The following is a 16782-nucleotide window of genomic DNA, read 5'->3' as shown; positions in this document are numbered from 1 at the left end:
TGTGAAAGTGTCTGCCCCTCTCTGCGGCTGTAACGTGCTTCGGCTTTTGTAGAATATTATAAACGATCGATCGAACAAAATAATTACGAATTCTATCGGCTACGATCATACGAACGAGACAAGCGAGACGATGCGTCTAATGTTAGGCTACAACAACCTTAAAAAAGATTTTAACTTTGCTAAGGTAGGTAAATTACAAGGTAAAAAATTGGAAATTTAGTGAAAAATTTGTTCGAAAAAAATGGAAATTTAGTGAAAAATTTGTTTGAAATCAAAATTTCTTACCTGCTTCCTGTACCTGGTAATTCTCATGTTTAGCGGTTGTCAGTAGACATCTATGTTTATTCCATGGGCATATCGGCAAATTTTTCGCTTAGTCCTACGTGTGATATTGCTTGCTATTGACCGATTCAGGTTTGTTGAGGGCAGCAGACATTTTATGGCACTGGGCGCAGCCATGAGCTCAAATTGCGGTGTCTCAGCCAACCCCCCCTGCTCTCCCCCACCCCCCGGGCAACATGTTTATCGCGCACTTGTAACAAAAGGTTTGCGCACTAAGCAAGCATTCGCGCACTCAGTACGAGACGCCCATTGGCTAAAACAACCATGCATCAGTTTTTCATTCTGCGCGCGTGCTAATGTAGGGAGAGGGGTGGGGAGTGGGAAGGGGGGGTCGGCTGAGACACCGCGTATTGGCGCTGCCCATGCCAAAAATACACATAGCGCGTCACAGAATCGGTCAATACGCAGTTACGCTATGCGCGACCATTAAGTCCCTGCGCGAGATCTAGTACCCTGTATACTTTAGGACCTAGCTCTACCTGCCAGACCCCGTGCGTGCGCAGCACCAGCGACAGATGCAGGGCCACTGTGCTGTTATGTGTATAGACTGGTCCACTGAAAGTGTAACACAACAGTTAGATTCTACGTCTAGCATGCATACCATAGCAGTAACGGTTAGGCCTACAGTACAAATACAATCACATGAACGAAATGGTCTTAAGACAATGAAAGAAGGCTAAATTACTTCACAATACTAACACTAGTGTGTGAGAATACGTTTTGAAGTAACAAGTCACAATAAGCAACAATTTAGTTTCATGTTCCAATCAGTTTCATGAAATTTATGATTAATTCTTAAAGGGATCGTACAGTTTTGGTTGAGACCTAATTTCAGGTTTCTAACATTTTTTGGTAAGATAATGAAAAACATCTTATGAAATATGAAAGAGCATGTAATTCTATGAGGAATTCAACGTTTATTTGACGAAAATTGCTTTTGAAATGGCTGAGATATCCAAAAAACAGAGCGATTCTAATAAATTGTGGGACCCACACTTTATTACGATCGCTTTGTTTTACTTTGTTTTTCGATGTTTCAGTCATGCCAAACCCGATTTTCATCAAATAAACTTTGAATTCCTCTTCAAATGGTATCCCTCGTACTATATCATAAGTATTTTCTTGGTATCGCAAAAAGTTAAAAGCCCAATTCTCATCTCCACCAATACTGTACCATCCCATTAAAGTAACTAGCAAACTAGCTTAAGGGTACAGATTTTGCTCTATTTTTTAACCCTTTGTACCTGGCCTGGAAAATAAACCACGCATCCATATTTTTTTGTTATTACCATGATTATGTAATAATGTGTAAAATGAATATAAATTCCCTACTCATGGTATAGTGTGGTGTCTGGTTCCTGATCATGATGTCAAATTCATAATCGGTGTATAAGTATCGTGTTCTTTGCTCTTCCTCACATTGTGCCACCAGCCCAGAGAATGTCCAGATATCTGCAAGGCGGGCTCCTCATTAGCCGAACGGCCGCCCGTCACCAGAGCACTGCCCCCGTGGCTGTCCTCGGTAACGCTATGAACGAGGTGATGGAGGCCATCCATGAGGCGGGCACGTACAAGCCGGAGCGCGTGATTACAACACGGCAAGCAGCTGACATCCGCGTGGAGGGCTCCTCCGGGAAGATCCTGAACTTCTGCGCCAACAATTATCTTGGATTATCAGTGAGTCTGGTGGAGGAAACTAAGCTCTGTGAATAAATCTGTGTGTCATATCTAATAAATGGATGGTATAGACTTGGTTGCAATGAGGATTTAACAGCATTTATTTATCTATATTTTTTTTTTTTTTTTTGTGAGATACTTAGAAACTACTTTATGAAATATTTTAAAAGAGCATAGAATTCTATGCGGAATTCAAATTTTATTTGATGACAATCAGTTTTGAATCGACGAGATATCTATAAACAAAATAAAACCACTTAAACAATTCCTAGTAAAAGGTGGGATTTATTAGGATTGAACAGGTTTTATTAGAAATCATGTCTGGCAGCCAAAGGCTGAATTGCACATGTTTTACAATCATAGTTATAAAAATAGGCAGATTATTTCGGTGCTCTGTACAAACAATGATATAAGGACATGACATAAAAAAGAACAAATGTTACAGTGGTCACATGTGGTAAATCACAAGAAGTGATCAATCTATGAGGGTACCAGCCCAATCAATTCTGAAATTGCTTTTACAAAAACAAGAAGAAAAAGGAGATAAAAAATATCCTGTCAACATGGCAACACTGCTCAACACTGAATAAAAAAAATCATTACTATTACAACTGATAATAAAATCAGTGAGGGTACCAGCCCATCAATACTCAGATTACTTTTTCAAAAAGAAAAGAAAAACGAAAAAAGAAGAAATGAGGAAAAGGGAAAAAATTCACTGTCAACATATCATTACACAACTAATCATTAAAAAATGTCCATTACTATTTCATCTACATATATTAATCTTAATTTTAAAAGGATCACACCTACACATCACATTAATCACGTGTGCCAAATTTCAATAAAATAAACAGTATTTCTTTCTTTTCTTTTAAACAATTATTATCATCATGACAGCTCATCCTTCAACATAAATAAAACATATCTTTTAGGCCTACATATCAAAAAACTACATCCATTAGAAAAAAAGAAACTATATCTCAAATCAAAATCTGAAATGAGAAAGAGATCAACTCAATCCACACTCATTGTTTTTCTTTATAACAAAACAATATCCGAAATTAAAAAAAAAAGAAAAGCGAAATCTACCCGTCTCTGCTATAACAATCATAAAAAATTATGGCTCAAAAACTGATAAGATCAGTTAAATTCTCACTATTACTTCATATGTACCAAATATCCGGTCATTTACTCAAATCCGCAATATATTTTTCTATTACAAATAATACCATATCAAAAGCAACACAGGCAAATAGACTGATGAACATACAGCCGGAAAACATCATACTTGAAATGCTACTTTATATACAAATGCATAAAAACTTCTAATCTTTATTATTCAGTAGATTAATGAAATATGGAATTGCACTGTCCTGAAACCGTTTTGTTTTACATTTGTATTGCTGGTACCTTGTGTTCGAACGCAATGTGTATTGATGCCCTTGGTGTTTAGCAGGTAGCCAGTGGGATACGAGCGGGTTTTTAACCATCCGACAAGCAAATTCTAGACTCAGCTGTCTTCTCCTTTCAGCTAAAGTGCCCAACTTGCAGGTTTCAAGAGCTGTAATGTACGATGTGTAGTTTTTGCCTAATATTATTCTGCAGGCTCTTTTCTGAATCATTTCCAACTGACTTTCAAGTTTCTTTGTGAGGGAGCCACTGAACACTGGGCAGCCATACTCAAGAACAGGACGTATGTATCCTGAGTATACAGTAACTAAATCAGCTGTGGGGAGGTGGAAACGTTTGAGGGAGCGAAGCATGTATAACTTTTTGTTGCACTTTTTTAGAACCTCAGTAACATGACCATCCCATTTCAAGTTTGATTGAATCACAACACCTAATATCCTTGTCTGGGTAACAGTACCTAGTTCAACGTCTGCAATGAACAAAGCATTATGCAGAGGAGGGTTTTTACAAAAAGTTATTGTCATTGATACACACTTTGAGGGGTTCAGTTTCATATTGTTGTGTCTGGTCCACTGGCTAATTTCATCCAAAGCATGCTGCATGTTGGATGGTTGAGTCATTTTCCTACTCTCAATCAAAGTCATATCATACTTTAAAATCAATGCTGGACTGACACATTTGAACATACATCATTGGTCATTATCAGAAATAAAATTGGCCCAAGTTTAGTGCCCTGGGGGACACCTGCATTTATGTTTTTCCAGTCAGATAGCTTTCCATGGTACTTAACACACTGAGGACGAAATTCAAGAAAACTCACGATCCAAGAAACAAGGCAGGGTCTTACATTCATGTCAAGCATCTTCTGTACGAGGATGTTATGGTCTATGTTATCGAATGCTTTAGAAAAATCGGTCAAAACAATCGTTGATATCGCCTTTGAATTTTCAGCATTTGTCAGTATTTGGTGAAGCAACTGGATGAGGTAGTGATTTGTTGACAGGCCTTTCCGATTTCCGTACTGGTTGGGATCAGTATGCTGAGCTATGTCTTCAACTAACCATTTAGCAATGAACGATTCCGCAGTTTTTGCAAAATAACTTGTGAGAGCTATCGGGCGCAAATCCTGTACAGTGGGGGATACACACTTGGGGATCGGAACTATTTCAGCACATTTCCACTGATGTGGTACTACACCCTTTCGGAAAGAAGCATTCAAAATATCAGCAAGGGGAGAAGCTAATTCACAAGCGAATTCTCTCAGGATCCGTACAGGTAGGTCTCCTGTAATGCTCGCCTTTCCCTGGTTTAATGTGCTCAAGATTTTATACACCTCCCAAGGCCGTACTATAGGACACTGATGTTGGGCTGGAAGGAAGGCTGGTAACCTGCTTCTGTCCAGTGAAGGTAAGTCAGCTGCTATCGAACAGAAATATTCATTGATATAATTGGCAATTGACACGTCATCAGCTGTATCATTGTCTGGAATGTGGATGGTAGTATCATCTTGTGCACCATGTGTGATGAGTTTTATTTGTCTATACCATGATGCAGGATCTCTTGCCTTCAGATCGCGAATTCTGGTGTTGTAATAACGATTTTTTGCTTTTGTTATTTCTCGTAGTGTTTTGTTTCTTAGATGGCGCCACAGAGATAATTGTTTACTAGCAAAAGCTGTCTGCCTGCGACGTATAAAAGTTTTGACTTTAGCGGTAACCCATGGTTTATCTGATTTGTGCAGCCGGATGGTCTTTGTTGGAAGGTAAGTGTCAAGACGAGAGCGAATGTTTTCCAAGAGCACATCACACTTTTTGGAAAGATCATCAATCTGCGCAAGTTCTTCCCAAGTATGGTGAGCAATCCAATCTCCAAAAGACCTCAATCCACTATCTTTTAGGGGACGTACGACTCTTTTCTTTGTTGTATTTTGTGGACGTGATCGGTTGGCTGGGATCCAAAGAACACAATTATGATCGCTGGCTGCAATAGGAGAGATAACTTGAACATGAGAGTAAAGATTGGCATGATTGGTCACGATCTTATCCAAAACATTGTTTCCTCTGGTGGGTTCCATCACTACTTGGGTAAATTTGTTATTAGCGAGGATCATTTCAAGATTCAAATCGTTGAAATCCCCCATGAATGATATTCCCGCTTCAGGATACTGTAACATCAGTGCATCACTTGTAGATATCAAATGATCAATATATTGTTCAGCATATGGATGGCGAGGGGGGTAGTATACGACACAGACGATGAGACTAGATAACTGCCGAGGTAAATGTGGCGGTCTCAGATGTAACCATATAGTTTCAATGTTATCTGGTATTTTGACAGACAGAAGACTTGGTTTAAGATGGTGCTTAGCGTATATTGCTACTCCACCTCCAGGTCGTCCACTCCGGTGATTAGAGAAGAGAGAGCAGTCAGGTAAGGAATATTGCTCCAGAGGTGTCAGTGGGTCAAACCATGTCTCTGTCAGGGCGATAACATCTGCATTATTATATGTGGCCACAATCGTGAGATCATCCAACTTATTATGTAGAGACCGCACATTTGACAGTAACACTGTAGGCAGATCATATCCTTTTACACAAAACTGATGATGAGAGTGGTGAGTATCAATGTTAGTGAGGAATTGTTTCCTTTTGCGGTGTTGTTGAGGGGGATAGCTCTTTCCTCCTCTCGATCTATGGATCACTGGAATCTTTTGGCCAACATCGAGACTTGTGCACGAGATTTCAGGGGAGGAGGACATTTTTGTTGATTTACCACCACGCTTCCCCCTGTGTGATTTAGGTTTAGAATTGATTACTAGATCTGTTATGACCTTCCATGTTTGAGGCGATACCTTCATATCTCTACACTGATCTCGTTTGCTACGTAGGTACTCACATGAATATTTCAGTCTATCCTTAGATGTTTCAGGCAAAGGACCGGGGTTGGGATTGACATCGCCACACTGGAGAAGTAATGAGCGGAAAGTGGCGGTAGAGTTGGCGGTGTAGAGGACCCTTTTCCCCACATATTTGCTGGGAACAAGTATACATGTCCGTTTGTGTAGTGATGCATCCAAGGGTTTGTAGAGAGTCACAGAAATCCTTGTTGTATTCACACAAATTCCAATGGAGAGAAGGGGCAACAGGAACAATAGCGCTGCTTTCATTGTTGGGTAAGTTTCTCATTCAAGTTGACACTGAAAATCCTCCCTCACGAGTGTGAGCTCCAACAGGTGCAATCGGGATTCAGAAGGGGGTGCTTGATGAGTCCCCGGGCTCATTGACCTTCTTCTGAGCTGCTCTCGGTTGATTGAACATGCTCGGTATACAGCAAGATGTCTGCCAGTCCTTCTGCACTTACAAGTGAGGAAATTTCCTCCACATTTACAGGTACGTTGCTGGAGTTGATGCTTTTAAAATTGTCCAGCAAATGCTCCAAACATTCTTATGGTGGATTGTAACAAATGCAGACTGAAACCAACAGTTAGTAATGAGAAAATGACATAGAAATCAGAGCACCAAAATGAGTGTGTCAGCCGTGGAGGCGAGCACAAGATCATTTTATGATTTTTAGGATCACTTCGTTATGGATATCTCAGCCATTTCAAAGCCAATTTTCATGAAATAATAAACCTTGAATTCCCCTTACAATTGCTCTTTCCTATTTCATAAAATGTTTCCCATTATCTCAAAGAAAAAAAATCTTCAAAAAAAACATTAGAAAGCTGAAGTGTCATCCCATCCTAAACTATACCATTCCTTTAACCTTAGATAAGCCACCAACTCCTGCTGGAACTTTGCTGCTGAAATAGATCATCATTTTATCATCAAATTGGCAGCTCTTAATTCTCTCTTCATATCTTATTTTGGATAAAGATTAGATGGAACTTGCTGCACAATTCATTAAATCTGCACAAATTAAAAAGAGATTGATAGAAAAGTTAACCATTTGGGAGAGACACAGGATCTTTAATCACCAGAAATTAGTGACCAGTCTAAAAATCACTTCGTATTTCTAACATTTTAGAGGCTTGAAGTCAGATGTTATGCGGCTAAAAGGAACGATCTACAGAGGGCTCAAGTGGAAGAGATTTTTTGTTCATTTACTATTTTTTTTTGGGGGGGGTGGGGATAGATCTACCTACTGAAGCACTTTTGCAAGTGGAAAAAAAGCAACATTGGTTTGGTATTTTATCAGTATAGTGCTGAAATGAAAGGTAAGTTTTTGTTTTTAATCTAGCACTGACTAGACAAAATAATAATCAAAAGACGCAGCATCATTATTCGTAATGTTTAGCTGAGTCTCTTCAATTTTGACGTTATTTTTTTAGGGAACATGATTTGTTCGAGGGTTACTTGTTTGTTTGTTTGTTTGTTTAAGTTGTAACTGTATGTTGTGTCATTATGTTTCTTTCCAGAGTCACCCTGAAGTTGTGGATGCTGCCAAGAAGGCCCTAGATGACTACGGCGCAGGACTTAGTTCAGTCAGGTTCATTTGTGGCACACAGGTGAATAATATTTAACTTACAAACCTTTTATCTATGCTCTTTTTCTTTTCCTCCTCTTTTCCAACCAGGTTCTTTTCTTCAGTCACCTCTTCCTCCTCCATGATCTCTCTTTCCTTCACCTCTATCTCAGTTGCTCTTCCTCTCCACTGCATTCTCTTCCTTTCTTCTTCTCAGCACGTATTCTTCTTCCTCCTCCTCTTCTTCTTCTTTTTCTCTTTCTTCTTCATCTTCTGCTTCATCTTACTTATCATCATCTTCATCATCATCATCGTCATCTTCTTCTTCAACTTCTTCTTCTTTTTCTTTTTTCTTCTTCTCCTTCTCCTTCTTCATCTACTTCTACTTCTTCTTCTACATCTTCTTGTTTTCCACCACTACTTTAAAAGAAAAAAATATTTTCCCCTTCATTTCATCTCTTTTTCCTGCCATATCCATGTAGATCCCCATAGATTAGGCTATCTCGATTCAAGTTGTTGCGATTACAGGTTGCCATCCAACACGTAGGACCCTTTAGTTCTGACCAACTTTGTTGGCATTCCTGCTCTTGCTTGAGTTCTGGAGGGATCTATATACATTGTGCCCTAGTTTTTTTTTTTTTTTTTTTTTGTGCATGTGTTTTCAGAGTTTCCTAGAAAAAGAATACCAACAGTTTCGTGTTATTTTTATTAGGGTGTTTCATAAAAGAATTTTTTGAAAGTCAGTCTTGAAATTAATGTTGATCAACTTAAAATGATAATATGCTGTTTGTGTTTGCAATGATATCCTGACTTGCGACGTTTCATGACTTTTTTCTTTCGAGTCTCCCCCCTCCCCCTCCCCCTCCCCCCTCCTCCCTCCCCCCTCCCCCCTCCCCCCCCCCCCCCCCCCCCCCCCCCTCCCCCAGCTCTATCATCTACCTAAATAGCCCGGCCTAGTTAGGGTTAAAGGTCCTGTTTACCTTTGGGAACAGTGACTTTTAAAAAAATTCAAGATATGACATTTAATGCATATGTGTAGGTCTGTTGTACCACAAAACATTCCATCATATAAAATTTTCACAATAAAGCCTAACATATAAAGAGATAGACAAGTATGTGTTTTTCTCAATAAACCGTAACTGTATACAGTTTAGTCTGGAAACATTTTTATTACAACTAATGTTCACATTTTGTATATTCAAAAATACTTAACATCGATTTTGCCTATTCAAATTTTTACAGTGGTTGTTTGTTTTCCAACTATTTTAAAGCACTAATGCTGGGTTTCTGTTTCATCTGCAAATGGTAAATTCTGCCTTTAATGTTGAATAAAACTGAAGAGGGAAACCAATGGGATACCAAAATTATAAGTAGATCTTAACTTTATTTATATTTTTGGATCCTTTATGAAACAGCCCACTGGACTACCAAATACTGAGCATAGAAAATGATCCTCTGTAATGCCAGATCACCTAGCAAAATCCATGTAAGCCATGATCCTAATTTTGACTCTTGTTTCTCAGGACATTCACAAGGAATTGGAAGACAAGATTTCCCGTTTCCATGGTCGTGACGACACCATCCTCTACGCGAGTTGCTTCGATGCCAATGCTGGAATCTTCGAGGCCCTCCTCACGCCGGACGACGCCGTCATCTCCGACGAGCTCAACCACGCCTCCATCATCGATGGCATCAGACTGTGCAAGGCGCAGCGGATGCGTTACAAACACATGAACATGGAAGGTTAGTGGACGGTTTACAGTCTGTTCCTCTGAAGGTTTGATAGAACGCACCGTGTTCTCGTTTTACGGTTTACAACCAAAGTAGCAATATTCAGTAAAACATCAATTAAAATCTGATTTTCTCCATTCCTTCATCTAGCACCACACCCACAACCTACCACCCTTTAATTGTCAAAGAATTGGTTGTAAACTATTTTGTTTGACTTGTTTGTAACCCTTTGGCTTCCAGTTTCCCCTGGCAGCCCCTTTCGACACTTGGTTCACTGTTGGGATCCTCCCCTTGTGTGTGTGTGTGTACAGATTTTTTTTTGGCTCATATTGCTCCTGTATACACCTATGCTACAAACTGATCGGCACACACAATCAAATGGTCTGTAAAACGTGTAAATGAAAGCATGTGAAATTTGTAGCTCTGTCCAGTTGGGTGCACTGCTGACTTGCCACTAAATTCATCCAACATGCACAGTCACCATATACAGACTCAAATGCAAAGTCTCGTGTTCATTAGTATTATGTTTGTGTGGTAAGAACGTGACAGTTCACCTTTCTTTCATGATCCCTGTAGACTTGGAGGCGAAGCTGGAGGAATCAAAAAATTGTCGAATGCGACTCATCGTCACCGACGGTGTTTTTAGCATGGATGGCGACATTGCTCCTCTCAGGTATGTGCAAAATGGTTTTCATCTTCATTAACCCATCTTAAGCCCTGCTTTAATGGACCTTACCCCAACAATGTTGGGAGAACATCCAGAGAACAAAATTTCTTGCCTCTGGCAATAAAACCAGAAGAGAGAGCAAGGGGTACCCTTTTAAAAGACTCATGCTGAAAACTTTCTCAGGGTAGCTTTCCACGAAGGAGGTGTGTCCTCTTATATGGTAGGATGTTTTGTGATACAACTGACCTACACATATGTATCAAATGTGATGACTCAAACATTTTTTAAAATCACTGCTCCCAATGGCAAATAATATCTTTTAATAATCAGGTGTGAATTAAGAATTTTTAGGCTTGTGAGAATTCTGCATCTGAAATAAACAGCAGTACTTCACTACTAATAATTCGTACATAATAAGGAATAGTGCATTCTACCTTAAGAAATATTAGCAATGAATGATAAAGATCATATGCAGGAAAGTCCATCATCAAACAGCAAAAATGTGGTGTGGGGATCTTGATGACTCAGACTCACAATCATAGTTTTATGAATTCAAGGGAATATTCACTCCAATTATGGTGTGTGGATTTAATCAATATACAAGAATATTTGAAGAACACATCAGTGAAGTTTGAGGAAAATCAGACAATCTGTTCAAAAGCCCTGTTTTGGATTATAGAGCACTTGAGTTGTCACCAATGTAGTTATTAAAGATACTGTGGTAGCAGTAAGCTGGTAAGCAATTCTCGGTATCTCTCACCCAAACACCTTTTTTTTTTATATGAAATGAAGTTTTATCAAGCCAAAATATATGATTTTTAGTACCGTTGTATGTTGAAAAATAAGCCTGAAATAGCACGAGAGGGCATCTAGAACCCTCAAGCTTCAGGACCGTGGATTGATGTGGCCGCATCATAAAGGCCCTAGGGACTTTGCGCTTCGCACTCGTGATGTGCGCTTGGCTCATATCAAGTGGAGTCTCCAGTTTACTCGGGGTTTCATGTGGGAGAATCTCCAGATCAGAAGGTGCTTGGGGTTGGAGTGTCTGTATTTGCAATACCGAGTATTGTCATACAGTCATTCTCTCTTTCCAGGGAGATATGTGACCTGGCAGACAAGTACAACTCCCTGGTCTTCATTGACGAGTGTCATGCCACGGGATTCCTCGGCGAGACGGGGCGGGGCACAGAGGAGCACCTTGGTATCGATGGGCGGTGCCACATCATCAACTCCACCTTGGGGAAAGCCCTGGGTGGGGCAGCAGGTGGGTTGGAAGAGATGCTAGGATGATTTGTGTAGGAGGCAAGAACTAGTGGGAGGGAGGAGAGGGAGGAAAGGGGAGGGGGAAGGTGGATTGGAGTAGATAGTATTGGTGGGGCTCGCATGTATGCTGTTTGACAAATATGGTACAGATTTGTACATGTTTAATGTTGGATGTGGTTTTGTTGATTACAAAAAATTTTACGGATATGTGTGGTAAAGATGGCTAATGTACAAGTAGGTGGAGGAGGGGGGTTGAGAGTAATGTGGGTATGTGTTTGATATCAGATGAGGACAAATTGGTATTAAGAAGGAATGAAAGAATTAATTGTATGTGTGGAAAAGTATAAATGATGGGTGGGGGAGATAGGTAGGAGTGATTGGGGTGTGGTGAGGTTAGGATAGAGGCAGTTTGATTAATATGGTACATGTTTAATGTTAGATGTGGTTTAGTTGGTTGGTTGGAAGAAATTAAGAGGATATGTGTGGTAAAGAGGGCTAATGGGGGGGGGGGGGGAGAGGAGGGGGTTGAGAATAAGATCGGGTCGGTTGTGGGGGAGAGGAGGGGAGTAGATGGGGATTGGGTGTAGTTACGTTAAGATAGAGACTGTATGACTTGGTGGTATGTGCTTGGTGCTGGATGCGGATTAGTTGGTTGAAAGATATGCACTGGGCACCAGGTTCCCATAAGGGGTAAGGTACGTTGTATGTGTAGAAGACAAGGACTGAAAGGGCGGGGGGATGGATTGGTGGAAGTTGATGAAATGGGGTGAGGTTAAAATGGAGGCTGTTTAACCGATATGGATATGTGTGATATACAATAGTGTATGTGATGCAGTTTTGTTTGGTTGTAGGGATGCTAGGATGTTGTGTATGGAAATAAAGGCCTCGTGGGAGGAGGGGGGGGGGGGGGAGGTGGAATGGAAGTAGATGGGGGTGGGGTTGGATTATGATAGAGGCTACCTGACTAATGTGGGTACCTATTTGATTTCAGGTGTATTTGGTGTTGGAGAGTAAGTGTGGCAAAAAGACAATATTATTTCTGTAGTTTTGGTTGATTTCAATTATTTTTTTATTATCATTACTACTGTATGATAAAGTTTGCATAATGTAAAACGAGAAATGTTTGTGTGCATTTTAATTAAGCGAATTTCGCAAGCGGCAACATTCACAAAATTAAAATGCATGCAACACTTCTTGCCTACACAACATGCATTGGATGCCAGACGCAAGTCACAAAAATTTTATGCGGCCAGAAAGGCTGTTGGCTCCAATTCGCGAAATGTTCTTGCTGAGAATATCTCTTCTTTCACAGTATTTAATTCCTATTCCAGGCGGCTACACCTCAGGGCCCCAAGGTCTCATTGACATGCTGAGGCAGAAGTCTCGCCCATATCTCTTCTCTAACTCACTACCCCCACCAGTGGTCGCCAGTGCTTCCAAGGTATGGCAGAAGATGCCTGCTAATGGCAGGTAACCATGGTAACAGGATGATGCAGTTCTGAAATAGATTTCCCAGTTGAGCATTTATATCAAAACCAAATTTTTGTGAAAATGATTTTTTTTTTTTTATAATTAATGATCAGATAATCACTTATTAGGTGATGTCCTGTCCAACTCATTTCATTTCATTTTATTATTTCTGTATGGTACAATAAAATCAACTATGATCACTTTTAGGAATAAACACACGGTTCATAATAATTCATTCATTAATTCGTTCCTAGGTATCTTGCCCCCAAAATAAAGCAACCACAGCATACCAAAGAAAAGGCTATCCCATTTGACATAGTACTTTGGCGGCCATTTCTTTTTTGTTGTTGTTGTTGCTGAACATTTGACATTTTTGAGATACGATGTCGTGTTGCCCCAGTGATGATATGTAGTATTACCACTTCATGAATATTTTGTGGCTACACCAACAGACAGACACAAACAAAATTGTCAAAGAATAGCAGAGTAAGAAGTTTATTGGCATTGAACTATTGGGGAAAGACATTGCGTCTCAAAGTCTGTAGCCAGCACTGTTGCAATAAAAAGTAAATAGTATCATTCTCTCTCTTGTACGTCTTTGTGCAAAAAGTATCCAAGTTGGTCGTAGCTTCAAATATGCTCTTAATATGTCCAGTTTCTAAAGAACTTGAGTAGATACGTGAGTGTGAACTATTCATACGCCCTGTGCAGTTGCTTTAACGAGCAACTGAGGAACAGTCAAATCAAGAAGTGTGTATTCTTGTAAAAGTTCAAAAGTTCACATACACACGGTCAAAATGACCTGCTTGAGCACAGAGTCTGCCATTTCTAAGTGGGTAACATATACGCGCCATGAAATCACAGACGCCATTATGTAGTTCGCCCTCTGTTGGTGGTGAGAAAAATCTGTTCTTTCACTTAGCTCGACATGCCACGCTTGACCTTGCTGTAAAAACAAACACATTACGGTCCAGCAACATGCCACTGTGACAACTTAAAAAAAAATTTTTTTCTCACTTTGTAGAGTTGCAAGAACAAAGAAACAGAGACTCCAACTCTCCCGTTTTCGACGGGAGATCTCCCGCCGAAAGCCCAATTTTGCAAAATCTCCCGTTCTCCCGTTTGAGATTTGATCTCTCCCGCCCTGGATCTGTGTCTCCTGGTGGAAAGGATTTCTTACTTATTGCTATCGTAATGTAGAAAAAATAGCCTTCCCCCTATAGCACCAGAGAACATCTAGAACCCTAGGAGCTTCGCACACATCAACTTGGAGTATCCCGTTTGCTAGGGGTTTCAGGCGGGAGAATCTCCAGATCAGAAGGTGCTTGGGGTTGGAGTCTCTGAAGAAATGTAAAGAGTTTGGACCTGCAAACGAAACGTGTTATAAGTATCTCGTTAGTTCAGAAAGATAAGGCGTTATTACGCCATAAAGTGTAGCCTTATGTCTTTCTCAACCAACAATCTGACCTCTTTATGATGAGGTTCACTACACTGTGATTGACGTGGTTGCTTCTTTGTATCATTTTAAAACCCACCAGGTGTTTGACATCATCATGAGGGACAACTCCCTGGTGTCAAAGGTCGCAAGCAACACCAAGAGGTTTCGAGATCACATGGCCGGCGCTGGCTTCACTGTTTGGGTGAGTATGATCTTCCACTGAGTGACACAACATGCTGAGTTGTGTGTTGGTAGTTCATTCATCCATCCATCCATCCATCCATCCATCCATCCATTCATTTATCCATCCATTCATTCATTCATTCATCCATTCATTCATTCATTCATTCATTCATTCATCCATTCATCATTCATTCATTCATTCATTCATTCATTCATTCATTCATTCATTCATCCATTCATTCATCCATCCATCCATTCATTCATTCATTCATTCATTCATCCATTCATTCATCCATCCATCCATTCATTCATTCATTCATTCATCCATTCATTCATTCATTCATTCATTCATTCATTCATTCATTCATCCATCCATCCATTCATTCATTCATTCATTCATCCATTCATTCATTCATTCATCCATTCATTCATCCATCCATCCATCCATTCATCCATCCATCCATCCATCCATCCATCCATCCATCCATCCATTCATTCATCCATTCATTCATTCATTCATTCATTCATTCATTCATTCATTCATCCATTCATTCATTCATTCATTCATTCATTCATTCATTCATTCATTCATTCATTCATCCATTTATTTATTCATTCACCATTCATTCATCCATCCATCCATCCATTTGTTTGTTCATTCATTCATTCATCCATCCATCTGTCTATCCATCTATCCATTTATTCATTCAATCAATCAATCATTAATTAATTAATTCATCTATATATCCACCCATCAATCCATCCATCCAACGTGTGTCGTGGCTAACACATAAATGGGACCTTCATTAATGTCCTATCGGAGAGAGAGAGTGTTTTGCCTCTTACTAGAGGGGATGGAATGCTTACACACAACATTGCTCCTTGAGACTCTGGACTCGAACCCGCTCATGGATGCGAAGGAAGTAGACGCGCTACCCACTGAGCATTATTCCCCACCCTTGCCTCCAAGGCAGCTGGATTACAGGTGCACGCTGCTGAAATCTCAGTAGGCACATTATGGTTACATTCTTGGAATAATGGAATTATTGAAACCCACTGAGGATGAGCAGATTTTGCTACAACACACATTTCCCATAGACACTTGCCTGAGTATACTCAGGACAAGTCTTCAACAGGGTAACATTCTGTAAATTTGTATAAAATCCAAGTTTGTAATTGACCTTTCTTTCACCTTTGTCTGCAGTGTGTTGCAGCTTTCTTTGAAAAAAAAAATGCTATTTCACATTAAACAAACTGCAGTTCTTTGTTTGTTTTCTTTTGTTTGTGTTTTTTGTTAACCATAGGTGAGATAATTAATGAGGTGCATGTAAGCTGTTACTAAGTACATTGAAAGTGATCTGTGCAAAATATGATATATGTGGTAGGTGTGCAAACTGTGCTGTATGTACACTTAAGATCCAGTTGTGTGGGGCTACCATATGGAGTTGGAAGGCTGCTCCTGGTTTGGGTATACAAGTGTATTTGATAATGCAGGCTGTACATACCAAATTTTGCACAGCTTCATCATAGATCTCTGTGTAAGTACACACACAGCGGCAGAATGTCTTCTTCGATGCCGTATTCGCTGGCACAAAGAGTCACATGGCTGACAGGCGCTATTTGTGGGCAGCGAATCGATCTATTGGACCTGTCCACCTATGTTTTCCCATGCATATTAATACATTCAGGCAACTGTATACACGCACAAAGAACGCACATCCGCTCATGCTGATAAGTTTGATGACAAAACCGTTGAGTTTATTATGCAATTGCCCACACACAGCACACAGTGACTGGAAGTGTGGCATATCTCCACTTGCATTATGCTTGCTTGTTCTTACTTAAACAAAGCATAAAAAAGCCTACTTTCACTTATGAGCTGGTTTTCAGCCAGGCCATGAACATTCATAACAAAGTGGGTATTTGTATAAACAAAGTTACTATAAATGAGAGTACAGCCGATCTCTCTTTATCCGAATCTCTCTATAATCTGGATGCAGTCTTGCCATTTTTTTTTTTTCTAATCTCATATTTTCAGGGAAAAGGGGGATTTCAAAATCAAACCAAATTCCTACACAAACTCACATAAATTACCTATTATTCCGAACATTCGTAATTATATTTTCATCAAATT

At 39.9% G+C, this 16782-nt stretch overlaps 1 protein-coding gene across 1 annotated transcript in view; it reads left to right on the top strand.

The window, feature by feature from the left end:
* The window catches only part of LOC140226657 (2-amino-3-ketobutyrate coenzyme A ligase, mitochondrial-like), a 113126-nt gene that overhangs the window by 2164 nt on the left and 94180 nt on the right, over positions 1 to 16782 (top strand). Inside the window, exons 2-8 of the mRNA XM_072307098.1 lie at positions 1775 to 2019; positions 7850 to 7939; positions 9420 to 9639; positions 10204 to 10300; positions 11389 to 11558; positions 12889 to 12998; positions 14566 to 14667. Coding sequence (XP_072163199.1) covers positions 1775 to 2019; positions 7850 to 7939; positions 9420 to 9639; positions 10204 to 10300; positions 11389 to 11558; positions 12889 to 12998; positions 14566 to 14667 — 1034 coding nt within the window. The remainder of the gene's footprint in view (positions 1 to 1774; positions 2020 to 7849; positions 7940 to 9419; positions 9640 to 10203; positions 10301 to 11388; positions 11559 to 12888; positions 12999 to 14565; positions 14668 to 16782) is intronic.

This window comes from Diadema setosum, chromosome 3, assembly GCF_964275005.1.
Source record: "Diadema setosum chromosome 3, eeDiaSeto1, whole genome shotgun sequence".
In the NCBI taxonomy this organism is placed as follows: domain Eukaryota; kingdom Metazoa; phylum Echinodermata; class Echinoidea; order Diadematoida; family Diadematidae; genus Diadema; species Diadema setosum.
This window is presented reverse-complemented; position numbering and strand designations above follow the sequence as displayed.